The sequence below is a fragment of the Xenopus laevis genome, chromosome 5L (assembly GCF_017654675.1).
Source record: "Xenopus laevis strain J_2021 chromosome 5L, Xenopus_laevis_v10.1, whole genome shotgun sequence".
NCBI classification, from domain to species: Eukaryota; Metazoa; Chordata; class Amphibia; order Anura; family Pipidae; genus Xenopus; species Xenopus laevis.
The window spans coordinates 69735958-69760418 of NC_054379.1; the positions used below are offsets into that span (position 1 = coordinate 69735958).

Genomic DNA, 24461 nt, shown 5'->3' on the forward strand with positions numbered 1-24461 from the left:
ACTCAAATTAGAGTAAATGTGCAGCACTCACTTGACGAAGGGGGAACACCCCCGAAATGTTGTGACGTATATAAAAACGCAAGGGGCTTGTCCCCCGTATGATTTACCTTGAGCGCTGGTACCTGATTTTGTTCTTGTATCCAATTTGTAAGTGCCGTCTTCCCAGGGTCCATGCACCCAGCGATAATCTAAAGGGAAGGGCCCGAGTGTGCACGTGACTCTTGTTCTACAGCACTCAGTGAAGCATTTTAAATAATTCAGCAGTATGAGTATTTGAAGCACTATAATAAGTGATACCGATACTGCTAATGATATTCTCAAACATTTAATAGTTTGAATGTCAAAACAGCAGACCTTTTGCTATGTCTTATAAATCATAGAACTGACACCAGAAAATAAACTTAATTTGTGCAGCAGTAGTAGGTTAGCATTAGAAACTCTAACTGACAGAGTGAGACGGGACAGTCAGGTTGGCAAAACAGTCAGGTTTAGGAACTATTCCGTAATAATTACTTACTAAAGCAGAGCTATCAGCAAAAAACGATTGTGACCTATGTGTAACTTTTAATGTAGATTAATATTTTGAAAAGAAAATTTTTAGTGTCAGTATCACTTCAAGAGCATTAAGCATTAAAGCTGGTTATTCTAGGAAGAAGATCATTAGAAAGTTAGGTATAAGCCACACAGGACCATGGTCCCCCAACACTTGAAGGCTGAGACACTTGTATAGTTGTCACTTTTGTTCATTAGTTATAACAGTGTGGCAATTTATGTTGAGTACCACTATGGAATACATTCTAAATGAGCCTTTTGTGACACTTGTATTGCCTAGGTGTGTGTCTGAGTTTCCTTTATATCTGTCGTGTCCCTTATTAGTGTTTTGTAATGTCAGGGCACAGCTATGAATATTGGGAATTCTTTTGAAGAGCTATGTAAATGTAGAATTACTTTTATATCTTTTTAATGGTCTAATAACAAGTGTTCATTTTGAGATATTTTCTAATTTGCTACTTCTTATCTCTATTGACCATCAGAGGGCGTTTTGGCTTGTGGCTCGATTCGGATTTGTATCATGGACGCAGTAACGCTTGCTGCACCTTTAATAACAACACCTTGGCCAAGAAAGAAGATTTCATTGTGCAAGATGTAGAAGTTTGGGCTTTTGAATAAAATTGGACATAGACACTGGTGTCCTGCAACAGGACATTCCAATATAAGTAACAAAACCACATGTCTGCCTTTCTTCAACTTAATCCACCATAGATTCAATTTAGTTCCATGAATGCACCACGGCAAGAGTACAGTTAAATGTCTACCACACTGCAAAGACTAAGATTGAACAAATATAATTATGTCGATGAAAACTCAAGCACTTGGTAAGGGTGCAAAAAGGTCCAAAAGTGATAACATTTCTCAACTAGGATGCTAAATATGACTGCTTTTAGCATCTTGAAAATATGTGATTCAAAATAATGTGTTAATACATTGTTTCTTGTTGTAGTAAGGGAAAGTGAAGATGCCTTCAATACTTGAAGAGAATTGCATTTTTTAATGTTTATGTTTTTTAGTTAACTTATTGCATTATGTCATTACCTGGCTTTTTTGAGACACCTGTTATAATGGCACTTATTTCTTTTTTAAGGTTATTCATGCATTTATATTTCAATGCATCCATCAACGATATCTATAATGGAGTAATTCAATCATACAGACATTATGTAGAGTTTTTTTCTATAAGATGTAACCCATATATAGAACCCTTTGATGGCATCAGAAATGTCAGGGCCATGTCACTTCATGGTTGAGAATAACAGGAAAAAAAGGGATAAATTGCCCCACAGCAAGATATGTTTTATAAAATGACTATATGGACAAAATAAAGTAGAACTTTCATAGATTCTTTTTATTTAACTGTGAACTGTTATAAAACTCCCCTCAGTGAAAACACTTCTGCTGGCTATATCAAATACTGACAGTAAAGTTTTTTTGTTTTTTTTTAACCAAAAATATTCTTTATAGTTATTCTATGAAAGGAAACTAAAAAAAGGTCCCACACATTCTGTACATTTCAGACAGCATTATTTGTAAGAAAAGCTCTGGATTTAGAACTTCTAGATCACCATGCTCACTTAATGGGTTCCCTCTTTGGTGGCCATTAACAGTGCTGTGCACGTAAAGCAGCAGCCTGTTGTGGAAGTGCCATTTATTCTACTGGACCATGGCATGATGTCTCCAGAGAGTAAATGCTGAGAGGAGAAAGGATGAAAAAGCAAGACTTTTTAGCAAACTTATGCACTTAGCGCAACCCACATACAAATTATTTTGAATGAAATATTCTTTTAAATAGTAGTGCCTCCTGTTTTTTAGCCAACTAAAATATGGGGATTCAAATTACAGAAAAATCCCATATTTGGAACACCCTAGGTCCCAAATATTCCAGATAATAGATCCTATAATTGTATGTGTGTGTGTATATGTGTATATATATATATATATATATATATATATATATAGATATAGATATAGATATAGATATAGAGAGAGAGAGAGAATTGGTTGGAGCGCCTGCACTTCTGATATCCAATAGTTGGAGGTGCTCGATCAATTGATAAGTGATCAGCACAATCCTTTTTTTCAATAGTGAATGAATGCATATATTTTTTTTTATTTTTGCATTTTATCCAAATGGATAAAATGCAAAAATAAAAGCATTCATTCAGTTTCATTCATTCAATCCCCACATTTTAGTTGGCTAAAAATCATTTAAACAATAATAAGACAAATAGGATTGTTTGCCCCCAATATGGCTTTATACAGTTTAGTTAGGATCAAGTATAAGGCACTATTTGATTATTAGAGAGAATTAGAAAAATCAATTTTAAAACTTCAAATTATTTGTATAACATGGAGTCTATGGGAGATGGCCTTCCCGTGATTCAGAGCTTTCTGGATAATGGGTTTCAGGGTAAGGGATCCTATATGGTTTAACTGGATACATATTCTTTACAGCATTGGGGCTGGGAAAGCAAAATGGAATGTTACATGTTACATTTTTTTTTAAATATTGTTTTATGTATAATATATGTAATGTTTATATACAATAGTAAGTTTGAGTTATACAGAAAAAATTGACAGAATACAAGTGACTTGGTAATGACATGCAATGTATACTGAGGTATGAAAAGATTATTCCAAAAACACCATATTGTACTGAGAAATGCCGGTCGTTTCTGCAGCTTGATTTTATTTTTGTATTTGCTTTTGTCTAGTAATCTTGATTGTTTTTTTTTCTTGGAAATTGGTGATTAGGGAGATTTTTGTACATTTCTGCCCTGTCTTCTCAAGCCACATGGATCTCTACTTATTTAGCACTGTATTACAGAACAGGATAGGTTACTGTCAGAGAGAATTCTCCAGGTTTAGTATATGGATGGATTTGCTCTCACAATAAGCTGAGTATCTTAAGCAAATAGTTTGAATATATATTTGAAAAAGGGTGATTAAAGAAGCTTTGTTATTTTACATTGTAATCTCACTAAGAAGTGCTGACATTTTCAAGCTACATACAAACTTTTCTAGCAAGAAAAAAAAATATGGTAAGCAAATTTCCCTAAATTGCCTTGTGTTCCATTGCTCCACGTTTTCCTCTTGAAACTTACTAGTGATGCATCAAATCCACTATTTTGGATTCGGCCGAACCCCCGAATCCTTTTTGAAAGATTTGACCGAATACAGAACCGAAATCGAACCGTAATTTGCATATGCAAATCAGTGAGGGCATGATGTTCGCAGCTAAAAAATGTTTTTACTTCCATGTTTTGTGATAAAAAGTCACATGATTTTAAGGATTTGGATTCAGTTCGGCCAGGCACAAGGATTTGTCTGAATCCTGCTGAAAATGGCCTTATACTGAACCGAATCCTGGGTTCGGTGCATCCCTATTTATTACTTTAAAACACTTTTAATTTTTATTGTTACTGTTGCTTTAACAGACTAATCCAATCAGTTCCAGCAGCAAACAGAGATTAGAAAAGAAACAGGAATTAAAGCAGAAACAGTACAGCAGCAGGAACAATATTTATTCAGATGTGGCCCTTCAAGGGATTTTTCTAGCTACAGCCCATTCATGCATGTAATTAGGGCATTTCACATAATGAGGTAGATGGCACTGAACATTTCCTGACTCCAGCTGGACCAAATCTATTCAGCTACCTTTAGGGCTCTTACTGACGAGCGGTTGTAGTTGCGCTCCCCTGCGTTCCATTTTTCTGCGTTCTGCTGTAGGGGAGCACAGGAATAGACGCATTACATTTTTTCCAATGGGGCTGTACTCACACAGGCGCGTGTAGGCGCCGAACGCAGGTTGAGACGCAACATGCTGCATTTTTCCTGCGTTTGGCGCCTACACGCGCCTGTGTGTACAGCCCAATTGGAAAAAATGTAATGTGTCTATTCCTGCGCTCCCCTGCGGCTGAACGCAGAAAAACGGAACGCAGGAGAGCGCAGCTACAACCGCTAGTCAGTAAGAGCCCTAAAACCCCCGGACACAATATCAGACCCATTAGAAAGTGACTATTCTAATCAAATGGGACAAATCACTACCTGCAGTTTATTTTATTAAAAAAGTTCCCAAATTCCCATGACTACTTATGGCAATTTAGTAAGTAGTTTAACTGTATTTTTAGTTGTACAGAAACCAGTGAAGTGTGCACTATTATTTTAAACAGAGTACTTAAGTGCAATATCAGTGAGTAATGTTCACATCCATGTACATTATGCAAGATTTTATTAATTTCTCTGGAGTGCAGCTAGAATAATAACTTACTTGACGTTCATATTCCAAATCATTATTCAAATCAGTGCATGGTTGTTAGAGTAATTTGGACTGCTCAAACTGCAGACCGAAGATCTGCTGAATAAAAAGCTAAATAACTCAAAAATCACAAATAAAAAATGAAACCCAATTGCAAATTGTTTCAGAACATCACTGTCTATGTGATACTAAAACTTAATTTAAAGATGAACAACCCCTTTATATGCCTAAACAGCAGGTTGGGATGTTTCCTGTATGAATAAACCTATAATCCAAATAAATAAAAAATGCTTTACATATTTAGGTTAAAATTAGCTTTTATTGCAATCCCTTGTAAGATGACTTCCTTCTCTGTCTGATATATGTGGGGCTGTGTAAAATTGTAGTTTCTGGCTTGAAAAAGCTATAGCTTGCTCTTAACTTGAACCACACATTTTTCTTGTGGGTTACAGGAAATAGCCTCCTTTTTTTGTTTTTGCTTTAATCTGTTTTATCTTAAGATGAACTATTATTTTGCCCAAGAGGCATTTTTTTTGCAAGTAGTGCATATGAAAGCTAAAACAATACTATTTAAAGCCCACAATGCATACTATATAATCAAAAGTATCAAGCATATTTAATTTTGTCATGTGAACTTTGTGAAAATGGCAACATTCTTTGGATGAAAGACTAGAGAAATATACAAACATGTTTTAATTATATCCTTTGAGTGATATTAAAAATGTCTTTAAATGTAATAATGGAAAAGGATCACTTGGGGGCATATTTTTCCAATAGTGAACTCACCTCAGTTCCCAAAGTAAAATGAAGGGTCGAAGCCTCACTTTCACCCATTATTAAATTTGCTTCCACTCTGCAGATAAATGTGTCCCTTGAAATCAGAAGTGGGGCAAATACTGCTTAATGATCAATAACAGCACAAAAATAAGCATTACTGATCTGACATATAAATTGTTTAATTATGGTAAAGAATAGGAATTATTTATTTTTACATAGGATTCCTGATTTTATTCATATGTATTTGTTTTTCTTTTCTGGTGTTCTGTTGCATACAATACCCAGTTTTTCTAGCTTTTAATAATAAATGTTTCTGAGGCCCCTGTGAAATGTATGAAGCTACAACTAAATATTAAAGGGCCACAATTATAATGTGGAAGCCAAAAATATAATAATCTCCACAATAAAAATGCTAATAAAAACATTACCGGAATATTATATATATATATATATATATATATATATATATATATATATATATATATATATATATATATATATATATATATATATATATAATTTTCTGGTGCTGAATGCTTTACAACTTGTTTGGAAGAGACCAAGTCACTACAGAAGAAAGAAGTGAAATACAGCATGTTATCTGTTTTATTTGAGCATGTGTGCAAATTGCTGTCCTGTCCGATTGCCGAAAAATACAGCTCTTTTCTATCTGGAATAGAGTTTGCTTTATAAGTGTGCAATAACAGCATTTGGTATGGAATATATGTAATGCAGTGCAACCACAACATTCTTCAATAAAGAAATTTAGAATATGGATTAAACTAAATGTCTATAATATATATAGATATATATAGATATGCATAATATGCCAGTAGCATGTGTTCTAGATGGGACTGCTCTGAACTGGATTAATGGAATGTTCCTGTCCATTTGCTTGCCATCTTGTAATAGAGGCTTTATACAGTGTGTAATTATAAGTAGGGATTATCTTCTAGTTATGGAAAAGCAATAACAGACAGGGCTATCACTGCAGAACTCTGAGGAAGAGCCGTGTTATAAAAATGCTTCCACTCCCCTGCAGTGCCTTCCTTATCAGCTGAATGTAATAGGTGTATGGCACCCTCTGGTGACAAGAGGAAAATATTACTCTTTCTCCAGCAATATTTTCTGATGACATAACATTTTGTTCCTGACACTCGGCAATGTAAAAAGTGGTTGCTATTGATGGGTGAATCTGTCTCTTTTTGCTTTGCAGAAAATTCGCAAAATGCATTGAAGTCAAAGGACCATTTTTCACAGAGACGCTTTCCAAACTGTAGAACTTTTCTTTTTGCAAGAGCAATTTGTTCACTAGTGTTAATTATATAGCAGTTCAACCGTATGTCACTGTTACAGTGACAATTTGCAAATATCGCTTCTAGGCATGGGCAAATATGACTTCTAGGCATGGGCAAAATTTTTCACTTGGTTTTGCCCTACCCCCACAAAAACATAGACTCAAATGTATTAAGAAAAAAGTTGCATGGTTTGAAAACTGTTGCATGAATAAAAAACACCCTGACTTCAATGCGTTTTTGCAATTTGCAGTTTCACAAATTTTTGGTGAAGTAAAACAGGACAGAGCTGCCCATCACTAAGGACATTTCTCCAGACATTTCTCAGACTTGCCTTCGCCACCTCAGACCAGGTGAAGTGCAATAGAGTAGATAGGGCTTGCTTCCCAAAAAACGCTGGCGTCTTTTCCTTTTTTAAGGGTGATAGGCTGAAAAAGATCGTAAATTTTTTACGGGGTACCCTCCTTCCCCCCCTACATTTCCTAACATATGGCACCTAAACTATACAGTTGGCACATGTATAGGGCAAAATAACAACTCTATTTTATTTTATGAAGCTTATTTATTTTATATGCTGCTACATATACGTCCATTGTACTTTAACTTGTGTCCGTATGCAAATTAGGCATCGCTAGCATAACTTTGCTTTGCTTGACGAATTAACGCTAGCGCAACTTCGCTACCTTTCACCTCCTAGTGCAACTTCGGTGAATTAGCGACGCCCTGTCGAAGTGCAGCGAAGGCGTTGCTAGCGTATTTTCGGCGCTTAGTGAATTTACCCCATGGATTCAACTTGCTATGGGAACCCTGGAATTACCTTCAGGTTCAAGCTTGTTGTACTTTTCATGTCTATGAGAGAGGGTTCTCACATATTCATGTATTTCATTTAAACAGACTGAACTTGCACAAGAATGTATAGGCGCAATTTATCTATGAGAACAGTGCCAATCCGACCCCAAATCTGCACCATCTGTGCATCTAGAATAAAACTGTATTATTTACGACACTCTTCAACCATTTCTCACTACTGAATCTTTAAAGAAAATTAGCTTGACAGTGACTCCATCCAACCAGATATATAGGATGAAGCACTATAGATACTTCTTTCTGATGCCAAAATGGCAATTAGACCAATCCTGGATCAACTTTGCACTAAGGGTTAACTCCAGTATTTTTTTCCCTCTGCTAAGAACCCATCCAACCTTCTCTTAACACTAATCCAATGCATCTTCCAGTAAAACCACTTCAGGGAAAACATCCAGGAAAACTATACCGTCAGAATGAATAATGTATCTCATAAGTGACCTAATAAAGAATGTTACCATACTGGCATACATACATCAGTAAATATTGCCCTTTTACCCTGTTGAGCCACCACTTTGATCATCCGACAGGAAATAATGTAGCTGTAACTGTAAAGGAAGAACATGGAGAAGTGTGAGAGTAAAAAGCAGAGCTCTCTCTGTACATTCATTGGCTCTATAATTAAGCAATAAGATGAAACCTTCTTTCTTCTGATCTGAACGTGTCCCTTGAGTCCACTGGAAGAAACTTTTGGTGAATAAAGCATCAGAGTTTATTGCATGGTCCCCTTATATATTCATACATAGTTATCATATCCCTTTTAATTGTAAACAAGCCCAACTTGGTTAGATTTTCACTACTTTACCCTTTTTTAGCTTAGTCAAATTTCTTTGCACATTCCTAGTTTATTAATTTCCCTTTCAAATAATGGAGAATAAATAATTCATCACGCAAAAAAAAAAAAAAAAACTGTAAACCCGGTGGGTCTGAGTACATTAAATCCTCACTAGGAAAGCAGGAGGTACAGGTATGATTGTTAAACGTACAGAAATAAGCACACTGACCAGGGCTTTAAATGAATATCTACTGATGGGCAAAGAGTGATGTTTATAAACGGAAATAACAGATTTTGTGAAAAAGAATGTGTTGCCATATTTTGTTACAGTGTGAAAAACAACAGCACAGCATTACCAGTTGTCATGTTATATTATTTGTTTAATGGTGTTTCACAATAATGGTAATGTATTACAGGTATGGGACCTGTTATCCAGAATGGATGGTCCTGGGGTTTTTCCAGATAGCGGATCTTTCCGTAATTTGAATCTTCATACCTTAAATCTATTAGTAAATCTTTTAAACATTAAATAAACCCAATAGGCTGGTTTTGCTTCCAATAAGGATTAATTATATCCTTACTTGGATCAAGTAATGTTTTATTATTGCAAAGAAAAACAAAATAATGTTTAAATATTTTGATTATTTGGATAAAATGGAGTCTGTGGGACATGGCCGTTCCGTAATTCGGAGCTTTCTGGATAATGGTTACTGGATAACGGATCCTATAACTGTGTTATAAAAACTTTTGGTCAACAAAGCCCTTTATCCTGGTACTAGAGTGTAAAGAGCCAAGTCCCTGACAAAGGATTTCTGGCATGCCTGAGGTGCTAATATAACATGAGGAGATGAAAGACCCCAGAACTCATTATCTGACTAGGGCAGTATCCCATAGCATCTTATAAACAATTGGCTCTGACTGGTCTAATTCAGTAAGAACAACGCAAGCAAATATCTGCTCTTGTGAACCCTTAAACTGTAAGTTCATTAGCTCCTTCTGGTTTACAAATAATAATTGTTCTGCAACAGACTGTAATAAAGCTTTGAGAAAGTTGGGGAGTTCAGAGGAGGGTGCAACAATAGTCACATTTGAGGTAGCACTCACAGTGGTGTGTCCGCAGCTCATTTGTGTCCCTGTGCTGTCAGGGCATTGCCTTGAGCTCTTTACTCTTTGGAAGAGAGATGCCCAAGATTGATCATGCTAGTTAAAACAGTTCTCACTCCCAGAGTAAGTTATATCAGGCTAGTTCTGCCTTCAACTGGTACTAACTTCATCTCTGTTGTCTTCTTATGGAGGCCTCCCGCCTCAGGCACACTGCTGCCTTTTACACAGCAAGGAACACCTGTCCTAGCTGTAAGTCAAACCTGAATGCTATGTTTTTATACCTTGTTCTCCCTACAATAAAAGCAGAAAGCAAATATATGAAGGAAATAATAAATGACATTTTATGTAAACAGTTTATATACTTAGTCTGACACCTAGTGGCTGCTTTTTGTCTCATAATAAATACAAATAGAAGTTCCACACACAGAAACATTTATTGGAAGTATTACAATCACACCACACCGAACTACAGAAAGTGCTTTATAATCCCTTAGCTTCACCCTCTGAACTCATTTTGGACCACTGTGCTCTTTATCAGAGGAAACATACCTAAACCTATGCATCTTCTTGATGAACAATTACATTGCAACCTGCAGGTTCAAAGATACAAGCCCATAAATGCAAAATTCATCCATCTTAAAAGACATTAAGCAAATTTCCATGCTCATCATTCACAAGTTTAAGGCTGATACCTTGTTCCTAAAAAGTGTGTAGTCAGGGGTGTAACTACAAAGGAAGCATACCCTGTGTGTGTGTGGGTGGGGGGGGGGCACGAGGAATAGGGGGGCACAAGGCTCTAATTCATATACAATTTCAATAAATATTGGTAAAACAGGAGAACCTCTGGATATGTTGGGGGCCCTAAAATTAATTTGCTGTGGGGCCCAGTAACATCTAGTTATTCCACTGTGTGTAGTTGGATAAAAAGTGCATAATAGAGCAAGAGAGCAATAAATAAAACAAACTCTTTAAAAAAATGCATCTACCCACACTGACATACAGTATACATATATGCAAACATGTATAATAGATTCCAGGAAAACAAAGATAATGGCTTCTCTTAAAATATGTGCATAAGGGCTCAAATATTCTGACCGCCTAATTGCCTAATTAATTTACTCTCGCAAGAATGTGATAATGGACTTATTGTACAATTTATAAACTAAATGTAATAAAACATGAAAGATTTAAATAGGATTGTATATACATCCATATTTAGCGTTGCAATTAGGGCTAGCAATGTGTAATTCCTCTTAGATTGGCTTTATTTATTTGGCAGCAGGTCCCTCAAAATACTTGTGTACTTTTTAATAATTTATCTCACCTTTATTTAGTTTTTATTAAATGTTTTCAGTAGACATAAGACAATAGTGATCCAGATTATGGAGAAATCCCTTATATGGAAATGCCCACGTCCCAAGCATGCCGGAATATAGATCTCATATGTGTACTAGGTGTAGTAGCCTTATTAACATTCTAGCTGTAAAGCTACTGCATCCTTATAGTACACCTCTGCACACAGCAAAGAATGCAGCCTTCAAGTACAGAGTTATATTTTGGTTTATATTTTCTCTAGCCTATTTTCAGCCAAGCATACTCTTTCTAGTCTTGTTTTAAAAATCATTATGTAAATGCAGATGGCAGATATTTTTTTCTGATACCTTTTCATTTACATACAAGTATGGGACCTGTTATCCAGAATGCTCGGAGGCTGGGTTTTTCTGGATAAGGCATCTTTCTGTAATTTGGATCTCTATATCTTAAGTCTACTAAATATAGTTTAAAAATGAATTAAACACAGTAGGCTGGTTTTGCTTCCAATAAGGATTTGTTAAAGAGAAATAATTTTTAATTAATTATTTGATTAAAATAGTCTATAGGAGATGGCCTTCCGGATAAAGGATCTTATACCTGTATTTTATTTTGTATTTATAGATTTTTTTTAAAAAATGTATGGGCTTTATTTCTGTCCCTTTCCATAGTAGGAGGTGATTCTGTTAAAGGTAGAAATTTGTTTTAAAATGAGTTAATACTCAGAAGGTTTCAAAGTAAACAAAACATTTTTTAGACTTATATCTGTTACACCAACATTTACATATTTGATTGTTATAATATGCATTATCAGGGCAGAGAGGCACATTCTGCACCAGGCTTATTGTGTGCCTATATAAAGCAATGTAATCTGGAGGCAGGACTGAAATTCCAGAGCTGAAACAAGATTGGATAACACCGGCATGTGACCTGCATCCTTCACCGTAAACTGCACTAGAGTAGGAAGCGAACGTGGATCTGCCGACCTGGGGTTTCAATCACTGAAATCTTTAAATAATGCCTTTCAGATCCAGGTAAGTTTGCCGACTGCATGTGCTTTTGCTTATTTGTGGAACAGATTTTAGCAATTTCTTTTTAAAACACCAGGAGTGAGAAATTGCTATTGCAAAATGCACATCCAACAGCAGCCACATAAGATTTAACAACACAATATAGTTTTGAGACTCACTGTCCATAGGTGTTTTTTTGTTTTACAAAAAAATTAGCAATGAGGTTTAAGAAACTAGTGCACTTATGAATTTTGCATTACATAGCACTTGCATGCATAATGGTTTATGTAGGTGCACAGTTTGCTCCACTCAGGGTAACCCTTAGCAATCAGCAAATAGCTTTGCAACTGCTTTGTACCACATTTTTAATCAAGGTTCAGAACACAACCAGGTCTGTATATTATCTATATAGACACCTGAGCGTACGTGCTTAGATCATCCCATCCCAGCCCTTGGAAACTTGCAGCTAAATATTGCTGCAGAGCTGAGACGGAGGGGGCACACACCCATAGTCTGTTCTGCATAGTACTAATGGAGGTGGTGCCTGAACTGATCCATGTGCACATACACCCTGGGTAATAGTAAATGTTTATTATTATTATTATTATTAATAATAATTATGCCCACTTGGCACTATACTAAATTGCCTCATTCAATGTTATGTCTTTCTTGTAGTTTTCATCAGTACTCCCAAAGTATTAAAACATAAGGGCATTATATACCACCTGATTTTGGATAGCTAGGTGGTACTTACTATGTTGGTGTTTTGCTACCAGTAATACAGTCTGTCTTTGTTTGCCAACAGGATGTCTAACATGTAAATCTACCTCATCGTGTTGTCTGTATGTCAGATGATGAAATAACCTTCGGAACAGGAAACTACTATGGAGGACAATAAACACAAAAGACTATTGTCAGATAGCAGATCTGTGGGTGACCTTAAAAAAACATGGCAGCGCTGGGCTGAAGAACGTGTGGAGTATCAGAGACTTAACCCTTTTAGCAATGCAGTTCTGCCACATGCAACCAAGCTGAATATAGAGCACCCTGAGTATGGGAGACCAAAGGCAGGCTCTCGTACAGAAGAAAGGGGCAAAGATGCCAACAAACATTTGAGCAAAGAGTTGGAAGAACTATGCCTCGTTATAAAAAATATTGGAATATTGGGAGAAGATGGATATACAAGAGTTACATTTGGGAGGCTATTCGAAGCATATGTCACTATTTCCAACAAACTAGTAGGGGTACTGATTACAGGGAGGAAGCATGGGCTGCTGCACTTTGAAAGAGAAATGCTTTGGCAAGGAAGAGATGATCATGTAGTCATTACCTTGATAGAATAATGGGGCTGTGTGCTGTTTTTTTAATACTAGCATTAGACAATGTGACGTACCATAATATTTTGACCCTCAAGGTCTGCTGGGTAGTTAGCAGGCTTACCTGGAGTTCATTCATCCCTCAGTGGAACCTACCATACATGCAGTCAAAGAGCTCTTGGAAGGTCACTAATGATCTCCTGCCTGACACATTTTACTGATTTCTTAAAGGCATACTGTCATGAGAAAAAAACATTTTTCAAAATGAATCAGTTAATAGTGCTGGTCCAGCAGAATTCTGCACTGAAATCCATTTCTCAAAAGAGCAAACAGATTTTTTTATATTCAGTTTTGAGATCTGACATGGGGCTAGTCATATTGTCAATTTCCCAGCTTCCCCAAGTCATGTGTCTTGTGCTCTGATAAACTTCAATCACTCTTTACTGCTGTACTGCAAGTTGGAGTGATATCACCCCCTCCCTTTTCCCCCCCAGCAGAACAAAAGAACAATGTGAAGGTAACCAGATAGCAGCTCCCTAACACAAGATAACAGCTGCCTGGTAGATCTAAGAACAACACTCAATAGTAAAAACCCATGTCCCACTGAGACACATTCAGTTACATTGAGAAGGAAAAACAGCAGCCTGAAAGAAAGCATTTCTCTCCTAAAGTGCAGGCACAAGTCACATGACATGGGGCAGCTGGGAAATTGACAAAATGTCTAGTCCCATGCCAGATTTCAAAATTGAATATAAAAAAAATCTGTTTTCTCTTTTGAGAAATGGATTTCAGTGCAGAATTCTGCTGGAGTAGCACTATTAACTGATGCGTTCTGAAAAAAACATGTTTTCCGATGACAGGATCCTTTTAACTAGTGTTATAGAGACATGCCTATAGCCAAAGAAAAAATCTCAGTGCTAGAGAAGTTTCACACTGTTTCACCACCAAATCTGGTAATTTATCATAGTGTGAACGATACCCTTTTCGCCAAAGTGTACTCCGCCAGGTTCAGGCTCGCAAAACTCCTATTATAAAGATAGAGCAGCCACTTTTGGATCACAATCTACATTGCCCTTTCCATGCTACTTTTCTCCATGCTGAAAATTATCTGTCATAAATTCTCTAGTGACAATTCTCTAGAGAATTTTCCCCACTATTATTGCATGGGGAAATATACTGGCGAAGTTTTGCAGAGAATTTAAGCCAGGAGAAACTTCACCATATTTCTCTTGAAAAAATGAACTTACGATATTTAGTAAATATGGAGACGTGTTGTGAAAATACACCTGGCGAAGTGAGGAAAACTTTGGTGAAGTTAAGAAAATTCACACTTTAGTAAATGTGCCCCTATGTTGTCCACGTGTCTGTTTAGTTTCCACCTGTAATCCAGAATATACAGGCATGTCAGTTGGCTCCTGATGAAAAAAATTTAGCGAGTGAGCTGGTAGTGAGCATAGAGTGTATGCTCTGTTGGCCAGAGACTGAAGTAAATGATGCACAATCTCTAAAAATCCCTGAGTAACATGTTCTATAAAGGATACTAAAAGAAACGGGTAAATTAGGTATATTTTAGTTTATGCAGAGAGATGAGGAAAACTCTGGACAAACAGAAACCAGCATGATTAATCTATCTCAGTTTCTATTTTAGTATCCTCTGCCTGAACCTTCTGTAATCTTTTTAGGAAAACCATCTTAATGCATAAAACCTATTTTGCTATCACATACTAAAACAAACCTTTAACTGCAACAATGGAGTCTAATAAACTTAAGTAATCATTAATTGCATGTGCCTAACATTTGTGACTGTAGTATCTAGTTCCACCTTTACAGTGACTCAGAACAGATAAAGGGATGGCTCATTGCAATAGTGTACTGTTGTGTTATGCATTAATCACAGAATTAGATAGTCATGAAAATGTGAAAAAAGAGAAAAATTCTGATATCCTGAATATATAAAAAGAGATGAGAAGTATCTGAAGTAATGTTTTTTCCACTGGTTAAGAATGCACCAAAAACAAATATTGAAAATGTTTACACTGAGACTTACCTTTGCTAATAGGTTTAGACAATTCTTACAAAACGATTAGGATTCACAAGGATCGACACCAACGCAGCTTTACTGCTCCACCTTAGTGTTTTATTGGTTTTAACACAACATGTTTCGAGTCTTGTATGACTCTTTTCAAGTGTACAGCGATGTATATAAAAGGCATATAAATAGGTACCAAACAGGATATGACGTCATGAGGTGAAAACACACCCCCCACCCACAAGCAAAACAAAAATTCAAAGAAAAATTAACTTTTACAAAAAGCAGGTATTGGTTTTGCAGAGAAAGTCCAATTTAACCCCAAAGTCAGTTTTCCAAAGACGAAAAGATTCAAAATCAGTGGTACAATCACTCTGTGAAAATAGTATTGCTGGTGCTGTAAAGCAAATAAAATAAAATTAATAAACCAATGGGCTAATCTAGTACTGCCTATACAAGGCCTACAAGCCCAATCTGTTCTTGGTGAAAGAAAAAACTAACTAAGAGTACAAGAACAAACCTCGAACGTAGTTCTACATTACTAGTATAGTTTCTATACATTACCCAAATAGGGGGATTCAGTAAATCTCATGGGGCTTGGAACAGACAATCAATATCTGGAAAAAGAAGTTAAACCATGTGTTAGTATATGCAAAGCAGTCACAAAAAACTTTTCACACTCCACGATTCGTTTAACCCTTTTGGATTCACTGTATTAAGTTTCCTAATCCAGTACATCTCTCTTTGCGATAGTCTGAGTTTCAAATTGCCACCTCTTGGAGGGACATGTACAACTTCCAAGACAAGCCATTTAAGTTGATTGAGATTATGATTCATAGCCGAAAAATGTCTAGCCACGGTAGTGTCCGTGTAGGTATCTTTTTTGAAATTTCTAATGTATCCCCGGTGTTCCTTTATACGTGCTTTTATTTTTCTACATGTCTGTCCTACATAGGCCATCCCACATGGGCATTTTAACAAATACACTACATTACTGGTATCACAGGTGGCATAGTGGTGCAGGCTTATAGGGTTACCATAACAAGGGTGATTAATATTATCCCCCTTAATTATCGACGTGCAGCAAACACAATTGAGGCATGCAAAAGTACCCTTCTTAGGTTTCCCTATAAATCGTTGGGTACTTATATGGGGGGGATTAACTTCTGATGGACAGAGAATATCTCTTAGGTTATTTCCCCTCTTGTAGCTGAAAAGTGGTGTACTAGGGAGGCATTTACCCAATAAGCTATCCTGTTGGACGATAGGCCAGTATTTACGGATGGTTTTCTCAACGATGTTACTGTTACTGCTGTAAGTGGACACAAAGGGTATCAATTTATTGTCTTTCTTTGGTTTGTAGGTAAGTAGTTTTTCCCTATCAATTGTTTCAGTTTCTACAATACATTTATTGATAGCTTTACAATTATACCCTCTATCTAGGAATCTTTTTCTCAAATCCTTTGTGGCATTCTCGAGGTCATTTTTGTTAGACGAAATTCTACGAGCACGTAGAAATTGACCTTTAGGAATCGCTTTTATTACATTTGGGGCGTGAAAGCTAGTGGCGTGTAATACGTTATTCCTATCAGTGTCCTTCCTATACAGACTTGTATGCACTTTGCCGTCAGAGATGGTCAGGTGTACGTCCAAAAAATTCAAAGAGTGGCCCCCAATTTCCGAGGTAAATTTGATGCTGCTATGTGCTTTATTAGCCTCTAATACCATACCTTCAAATTCATTGATAGTACCCTTCCAAAAAATGAGGATATCGTCCATGTAACGAAAGTACTGTACGATATGGTGTTTAAAATTACTTTCCAAAAAAACCTTCTTCTCAAGATTATGTACAAAAAGGTTGGCAAATGCTGGCGCCATTGCAGCACCCATTGACGTACCCTGGCGTTGCCAGTAGTTCTCCCCTGCGAATCTAAAATAATTCTTTTGTAGCACTACTGATAGACAATCGAGTATAAAATACAGTAATTGGGGTGACAAATTTGTTTCGAGTAGTTTATCCTCTATAACCCTGATGCCCTCCTCCTGTGGGATCGAGGTATAGAGGCTTTGTATGTCTATACTTACAAGTATAACCTCTGGGTCTAATTTGTCTAGAGCATTCAATTTGACCAGCAAATCAGTGGTATCCTTCAAACTTACTGGTATGTTAAAGGTTAATGGTTGCAAATAGCTATCCACAAATTTGGATAAAGGTTCTAAGACCAACCCAATCCCAGAGACTATTGGTCTACCTGGTGGGTTAGCCAAATTTTTGTGGATTTTAGGGAGTAGATATAAGACGGGGATGCGTGGAAACTCAGTTATTAAAAATTCTTTTTCTTGTGTATGAATAACCCCATTTTCCCATGCTTGTATGACCATTAAATCGATATTTCTTTTTATCTCATGTGTGGGGTCACATCCTATTTTCTCGTAATGGTTTGGCGTATTAAGTTGATTAAGAGCTTCAGTTTCGTATTTACCTTTATCCATTACTACTGTTGCGCCCCCTTTATCAGCTTTCCGTATAATGATAGTATTGTTTTTCTTAAGGGAGTCTAAGGCTTTTTTCTCTTTAAACGTCAAGTTAGAACGTGGTCGTTTATCCTCTTGTGTAGTCCAAAACTTTCTGACATCATAGTTCACTACATTTTCAAAGGTAAGTAAGGATTCGTTGGTAAAGTCTGGTACAAACGTGCTACGTTTTTTAAGGGTTCTCGTTGATTCGAGTGGTTTTGAACTCTCCTTAGATTCAATCAGGGAAAAATGGGCCTTTAATTTTAAATCTCTGAGAAATTTCTGGAATTCAATTTCCCATTGGGTCAAGTCTGCATTATAATAAGGGATAAAGTTCCGGCCTTTATTAAGTACACTTATTTCAGAGGCATTCAGGTCATAAGAGGAAATATTAATAACTAGGTTCATTACCTGGTTTGTTTGCGGTTTCGTTTCGGATAACGCTCTCTGCCGTTTCCAGGTCCTTTGCTGCGGTGCTGTTTCCGTTCCCTGTCTTGGGTCATGGTGCGCGGGTCCAAAAAAGAGAGAGAAGCCGAGGATTGTGCAGAGCTGGACGACGCTGCAGAGTCTTCGCTGCTGGTCGCGGTGGCTGACGGGTGTCCCTGCTGTCTTCCTAGTGCGCCTACTGGAGTTCTTCCGGTCAGGTTCACTATGGTGCGCTGGGTCCCCTTCGATTGCCGGTACGAGGGAGCGGGCAGTCCGGTCTGCTGGTACTCCTGAGAACGAATCCTTACTTACCTTTGAAAATGTAGTAAATGACCTCGAGAATGCCACAAAGGATTTGAGAAAAAGATTCCTAGATAGAGGGTATAATTGTAAAGCTATCAATAAATGTATTGTAGAAACTGAAACAATTGATAGGGAAAAACTACTTACCTACAAACCAAAGAAAGACAATAAATTGATACCCTTTGTGTCCACTTACAGCAGTAGCAGTAACATCGTTGAGAAAACCATCCGTAAATACTGGCCTATCGTCCAACAGGATAGCTTATTGGGTAAATGCCTCCCTAGTACAACCACTTTTCAGCTACAAGAGGGGAAATAACCTAAGAGATATTCTCTGTCCATCAGAAGTTAATCCCCCCCATATAAGTACCCAACGATTTATAGGGAAACCTAAGAAGGGTACTTTTGCATGCCTCAATTGTGTTTGCTGCACGTCGATAATTAAGGGGGATAATATTAATCACCCTTGTTATGGTAACCCTATAAGCCTGCACCACTATGCCACCTGTGATACCAGTAATGTAGTGTATTTGTTAAAATGCCCATGTGGGATGGCCTATGTAGGACAGACATGTAGAAAAATAAAAGCACGTATAAAGGAACACCGGGGATACATTAGAAATTTCAAAAAAGATACCTACACGGACACTACCGTGGCTAGACATTTTTCGGCTATGAATCATAATCTCAATCAACTTAAATGGCTTGTCTTGGAAGTTGTACATGTCCCTCCAAGAGGTGGCAATTTGAAACTCAGACTATCGCAAAGAGAGATGTACTGGATTAGGAAACTTAATACAGTGAATCCAAAAGGGTTAAACGAATCGTGGAGTGTGAAAAGTTTTTTGTGACTGCTTTGCATATACTAACACATGGTTTAACTTCTTTTTCCAGATATTGATTGTCTGTTCCAAGCCCCATGAGATTTACTGAATCCCCCTATTTGGGTAATGTATAGAAACTATACTAGTAATGTAGAACTACGTTCGAGGTTTGTTCTTGTACTCTTAGTTAGTTTTTTCTTTCACCAAGAACAGATTGGGCTTGTAGGCCTTGTATAGGCAGTACTAGATTAGCCCATTGGTTTATTAATTTTATTTTATTTGCTTTACAGCACCAGCAATACTATTTTCACAGAGTGATTGTACCACTGATTTTGAATCTTTTCGTCTTTGGAAAACTGACTTTGGGGTTAAATTGGACTTTCTCTGCAAAACCAATACCTGCTTTTTGTAAAAGTTAATTTTTCTTTGAATTTTTGTTTTGCTTGTGGGTGGGGGGTGTGTTTTCACCTCATGACGTCATATCCTGTTTGGTACCTATTTATATGCCTTTTATATACATCGCTGTACACTTGACAAAGAGTCATACAAGACTCGAAACATGTTGTGTTAAAACCAATAAAACACTAAGGTGGAGCAGTAAAGCTGCGTTGGTGTCGATCCTTGTGAATCCTAATCGTTTTGTATACTCCATTAAGCACACACGGCGGAGGTGCATCACCTGGAATTCGACCATTAATTGAATCTGCACAAGGTTAGAGGTAACAGCAATTTAACTTTTTTCGATTTTAGACAATTCTTGTTGATGTTAAAGGAGAAACAAACCCCTCCTCCATCCCCACCAATGCCCCCTTCCCTACGCCACTAGTTACTGCTAAAAGTTTCCCTTGTACAAGTATGGGACCTGTTATCCAGAATGCTCGGGAGGTTTTCCGGATAACGGATCTTTCCGTAATTTGGGTCTTCATGCCTTAAGTCTGCTACAAATTCATTTAAACATGAAATAAACCCAATAAGCTGGTTTTGCTTTAAATAAGGATTCATTATATCTTAGTTGGGATCAAGTACAAGCTACTGTTTTGTTATTACAGAGAAAAAGGAAATCATTTTTAAAAATTTGGATTATTTGGATAAAATGGAGTCTATGGGAGACAGCCATTCCGTAATTCGAGCTTTCTGGATATCAGGTTTCCGGATAAGGGATCCTATACCTGTATATACCTGCAGTGTGGTTGCCAGGTACTATTTTGCACTGCTTGGGATCCTCTTCAATCGGTGCTTCCAGTAGGAGAAGGCTCAGTTGAAATCGGTCCAGGATCAGTATTAGGCTCACAAGAGAGGCGCTTTGCAAACCATACCGCAAATTGCCCAAAAACGAGTGACATCTTCCATAGTGGTTTAGGTGTAAAGAGTTTAGTAAATTGTGTGAAAATGGGCAGTACTTCACTACACATGTATGTGTACCCTTCAATTCACCATTAGGGGAGCTCTGTACTTACTCTCTGGTCAAGATAAGTGTTAGGGACAAGGCTCTCTCGGGTCAGAGCACCAGAAATTGGTGCATGATGATAGTGTAGGCAAGTTCACCTATTAGCTCCATACTTAATTAAATATAACTATATAACTATATATATATATGTACTCAGGGCCGCCATTAGAAATCACGGGGCCCCGTACAACAAAATTTTTGGGGCCCCCTGGGCCCCGCCCACACTGACGACCAAGCTCCGCCCCATATCCCGCCCACATCGCAGTTAAAAGACCACACAGACATCAGCGCTAAAAAAGTAACCCCCCCCACACAAGTTGTAAAAAGCTATTGATGGTCAGGGCCCCCTTATAAAAAAATTGGGGGCCCCAAAAAAAAAAAAATTAAAATTTTTTTTTTTTTAAAAACATTGGTGGCAGGGGCCCCCTGTTAAAAAAAACTTGGGGCCCCAACAAAAAAAAAAATGTAAAAAAAACTAAAAAATAAACAAACATTGGTGGCAGGGGCCCCCTTATAAGTTAAAAACAAATTGGGGCCCCAAAAAAAATTTTGAAAAAAAATTAATTTTTTTTTGAAAAAAAAAAAAAACATTGGCGGCAGGGGCCCCCTTATAAGTTAAAAACAAATTGGGGCCCCAAAAAAAAATTTGGAGAAAAAAAATTTTTTTTGAAAAAAAAAAAAATGGTGGCAGGGGCCCCCTTACAAGTTAAAAACAAATTGGGGCCCCAAAAAAAATTTAAAAAAAAAAAAAAAAACTGGTGGCAGGGGCCCCCTTACAAGTTAAAAAAATTTGGGGCCACCAAAAAGAAAATTAATTTTTTTTTTTAAAAAAAAACCCCAAAAAAAAACAATGGTGGCAAGGGGCCCCTTACGAGTTAAAAAAAAAATTGGGGCCCCAAAAACAAAAGTTTTAAAAAAAAGATTGGTGGCAGGGGCCTATAGAATATTAAAATAATACATTGGTGGCCAGGGGATTAAAAAAAAAAAAAACACAAACTGGTGTTCAGTAGAATTGAACTCATGGCTTCAGTACTTCAACTTCGCCTCCTTTCGTGACTTCGGGTCTTTTCACCGCTTCAGGACTTCGGCTTCGGCTGTTTTCGTGACTTCGGGTCTTTGCGCTGCTTCAGGACTTCGGCTTCAGCTGTTTTCGTGACTTCGGGTCTTTTCGGCGCTTCGTGACTTCGGGACTTCGGCTTTTTCCGTGACTTCGGGTCTTTTCGTCGCATCGGCTTCGGCTTTTCGGCACTTCCGCATTCGGCACTGAAGAGGCAAGACGTACGGCTCGGGCGCTCGTAAGGGGGGCACGGATCTTCAAAAAAATGCAGCGCTGCCGGGCCCCCCTTCATGCCCGGGCCCGGTACGCTTGTCCCCCCTGTCCCCCCCTGATGGCGGCCCTGTATGTACTGTATATACATATATATAATATGAGTGGTACCCAAATGCCGTCACCAACTTCCACTTTTCCAGGTGCTTGGTCAAATAAATGTATGTAAATGTTCAAGAGGGACCAGCATTCCAAAGTCACAAAACTATTTATTATAACATCACTGTGCCTCCAACATTTCGGCCCGCATTGGGGCCTTTATCAAGGATATCCTTGATAAAGGCCCCAATGCGGGCCGAAACAGAGGCACAGTGATGTTATAATAAATAATTTTATTATAACATCACTCTAGCCTTCAATTTCTTCCCAGGGATCAAGATATGCTCCAGGAATGGAGTTGATAAACAGAGAATGCATTATATCTTTAAGGATTGTAGTAGCCGCACACTCCATTTTCTGGATTCAGTGCAGTGATTGGAGCTGACCTTCTACAGGAAGGCTGTCCTGTGAAAGTATAGTTAAAGCGAGTTGGAGTGTTAGACAGGGTCTCCCAGCAGGGCACAACAGGTAGGAGACCTGGCTGTGTAAAGAACTGAGAGTGCTGCACGAAGCAGAAGGTGACCGTGACGTGTGAGTGAGGTTGACCCTGGATAAGAGCGTGAGGGAAGCCAGGAGGCTGAACACTTTCAGGAAAAGGGTACTGTGAGTACAGGGGTGAGCCCAACTGATCTGTTTTGCTGGTAGTCCACAAGAGGCTCAGTCTAGTCAGGGACTTCTTCAAAGGAGTGAAGGTAGTTCCCAGTAGGCAGGGTTTTTTTATGATTTATGTTTGTGCTAAAATGGTCACCCCTGTATGTAAATAAACTGGTGTTTCTCTGAATTGCTGTGTGTGTGACTGTCTGACTGCTTTTTTGTCCCATGCTGCCTGCCTACCATTTACTAATTCCCCCAGAATTTACACGTGCAAGCTGCCAGTTTGTCACAATATATACTGATATATCAAAATTTAAAGTGTAGTCATTAAAGGACAAGCAAAGTCTCAGCATGAGTCATTAAAAGGAGTGTATATGTACTTACCAGATGCAGTTGAACTGCAAACTTTCAGATTTAATTCAGTGGGTTGAACAAAAAGATTGCATAAAAATGCGAGGAACTACGTAAAAGCTTTTTTTATCACAATCACTTCATTTCAGGGGCTCAAAAGTAATTAGACAAATTAAATAAATTAACATAAAATGTTCATTTCTAATACTTGGATGAAACCCCTTTGCTGGCAATGGCAGCCTGAAGTCGTGAACTCATGGACATCACCAGATTCTGGGTTTCTTCCTTTTTAATGCTCTGCCAGGCCTTTACTGCAGTGGCTTTCAGTTGCTGTTTGTTTATGGGCCTTTCTGTCCCAAGTCTTCAACAAGTGAAATGCATTCTCAATTGGGTTCAGATCAGGTGACTGACTTGACCATTCAAGAATATTTCTTTGCTTTATTAAACTCCTGGGTTGCTTTTTATTCGGTATATATTTTTTTGGTTTTGGGTCATTATGAAACGCCTCCCAATGAATTTGACTGCATTTAGCAGGATTTGAGCTGACCGTGTCTCTGAACACCTCAGAATTCATTTGGCTGCTTCAGTCCTGTGTCACATCATGGATAAACACTAGTCTCCCCGTGCCACTGGCAGCCATGCACACCCAAGCCATCACACTGCCTCCATGTTTTATAGATGATGTGGTATGCTTTAGATCATGAGCTGTTCTCCATACTTTTTTTCTTGCCATCATTCTGGTAGTGGTTTCATCTGTCCAAAGAATGTTTTTCGAGAACTGTGCTGGGTTTTTTAGATTTTTTTTTTTTTTTTTAGCAAAGTCCAATCTAGCCTTTCTATTTGTGATGCTTATGAGTGGCTTGCAACTTGCAGTGAACCCTCTGTATTTACTTTCATGCAGTCTTCTCTTTATGGTAGACTTGGATATCAATACGCCGACCTCCTGGAAAGTGGTGTTCACTTGTTTGGCTGTTGTGAAGGGGTTTTGTCTTCACCATGGAAATGATCATCCACCACTGTTGTCTTCCGTGGACATCCAGATCTCAATCCAATCTGGCATCTTAATAAAATACTGTATATACATACTGACATGAACATCCAAGAATATTAAATTGCTGTGAGTTATTTTTAATGTGATTAGAAAGGTTAAAAAGTTTCTTTTTAGGTCAAGATAGAGTAAGTATACATTCTCAAACATGTTCACTGTTGTAACAGATACCCGAAAGGATCAATATCTCCCCCTCCTTCTCTTGCCAGTGTAAGATTACACATTACACAA

The 24461-nt window shown here is 37.7% G+C and overlaps 1 protein-coding gene across 5 annotated transcripts in view; it reads left to right on the forward strand.

Annotated features, from left to right (window-relative positions):
- Window positions 1–3522, forward strand: part of ncoa7.L (nuclear receptor coactivator 7 L homeolog) — a 97209-nt gene extending 93687 nt beyond the window's left edge. For all 5 annotated transcript variants that reach the window (XM_041562908.1, XM_041562905.1, XM_041562906.1 and 2 more), the window contains one exon: window positions 1035–3522. In XM_041562908.1, coding sequence (XP_041418842.1) covers window positions 1035–1170 — 136 coding nt within the window. In that variant the 3' untranslated portion in view covers window positions 1171–3522. The remainder of the gene's footprint in view (window positions 1–1034) is intronic.
- The last annotated feature ends 20939 nt before the right edge of the window (window positions 3523–24461 follow it).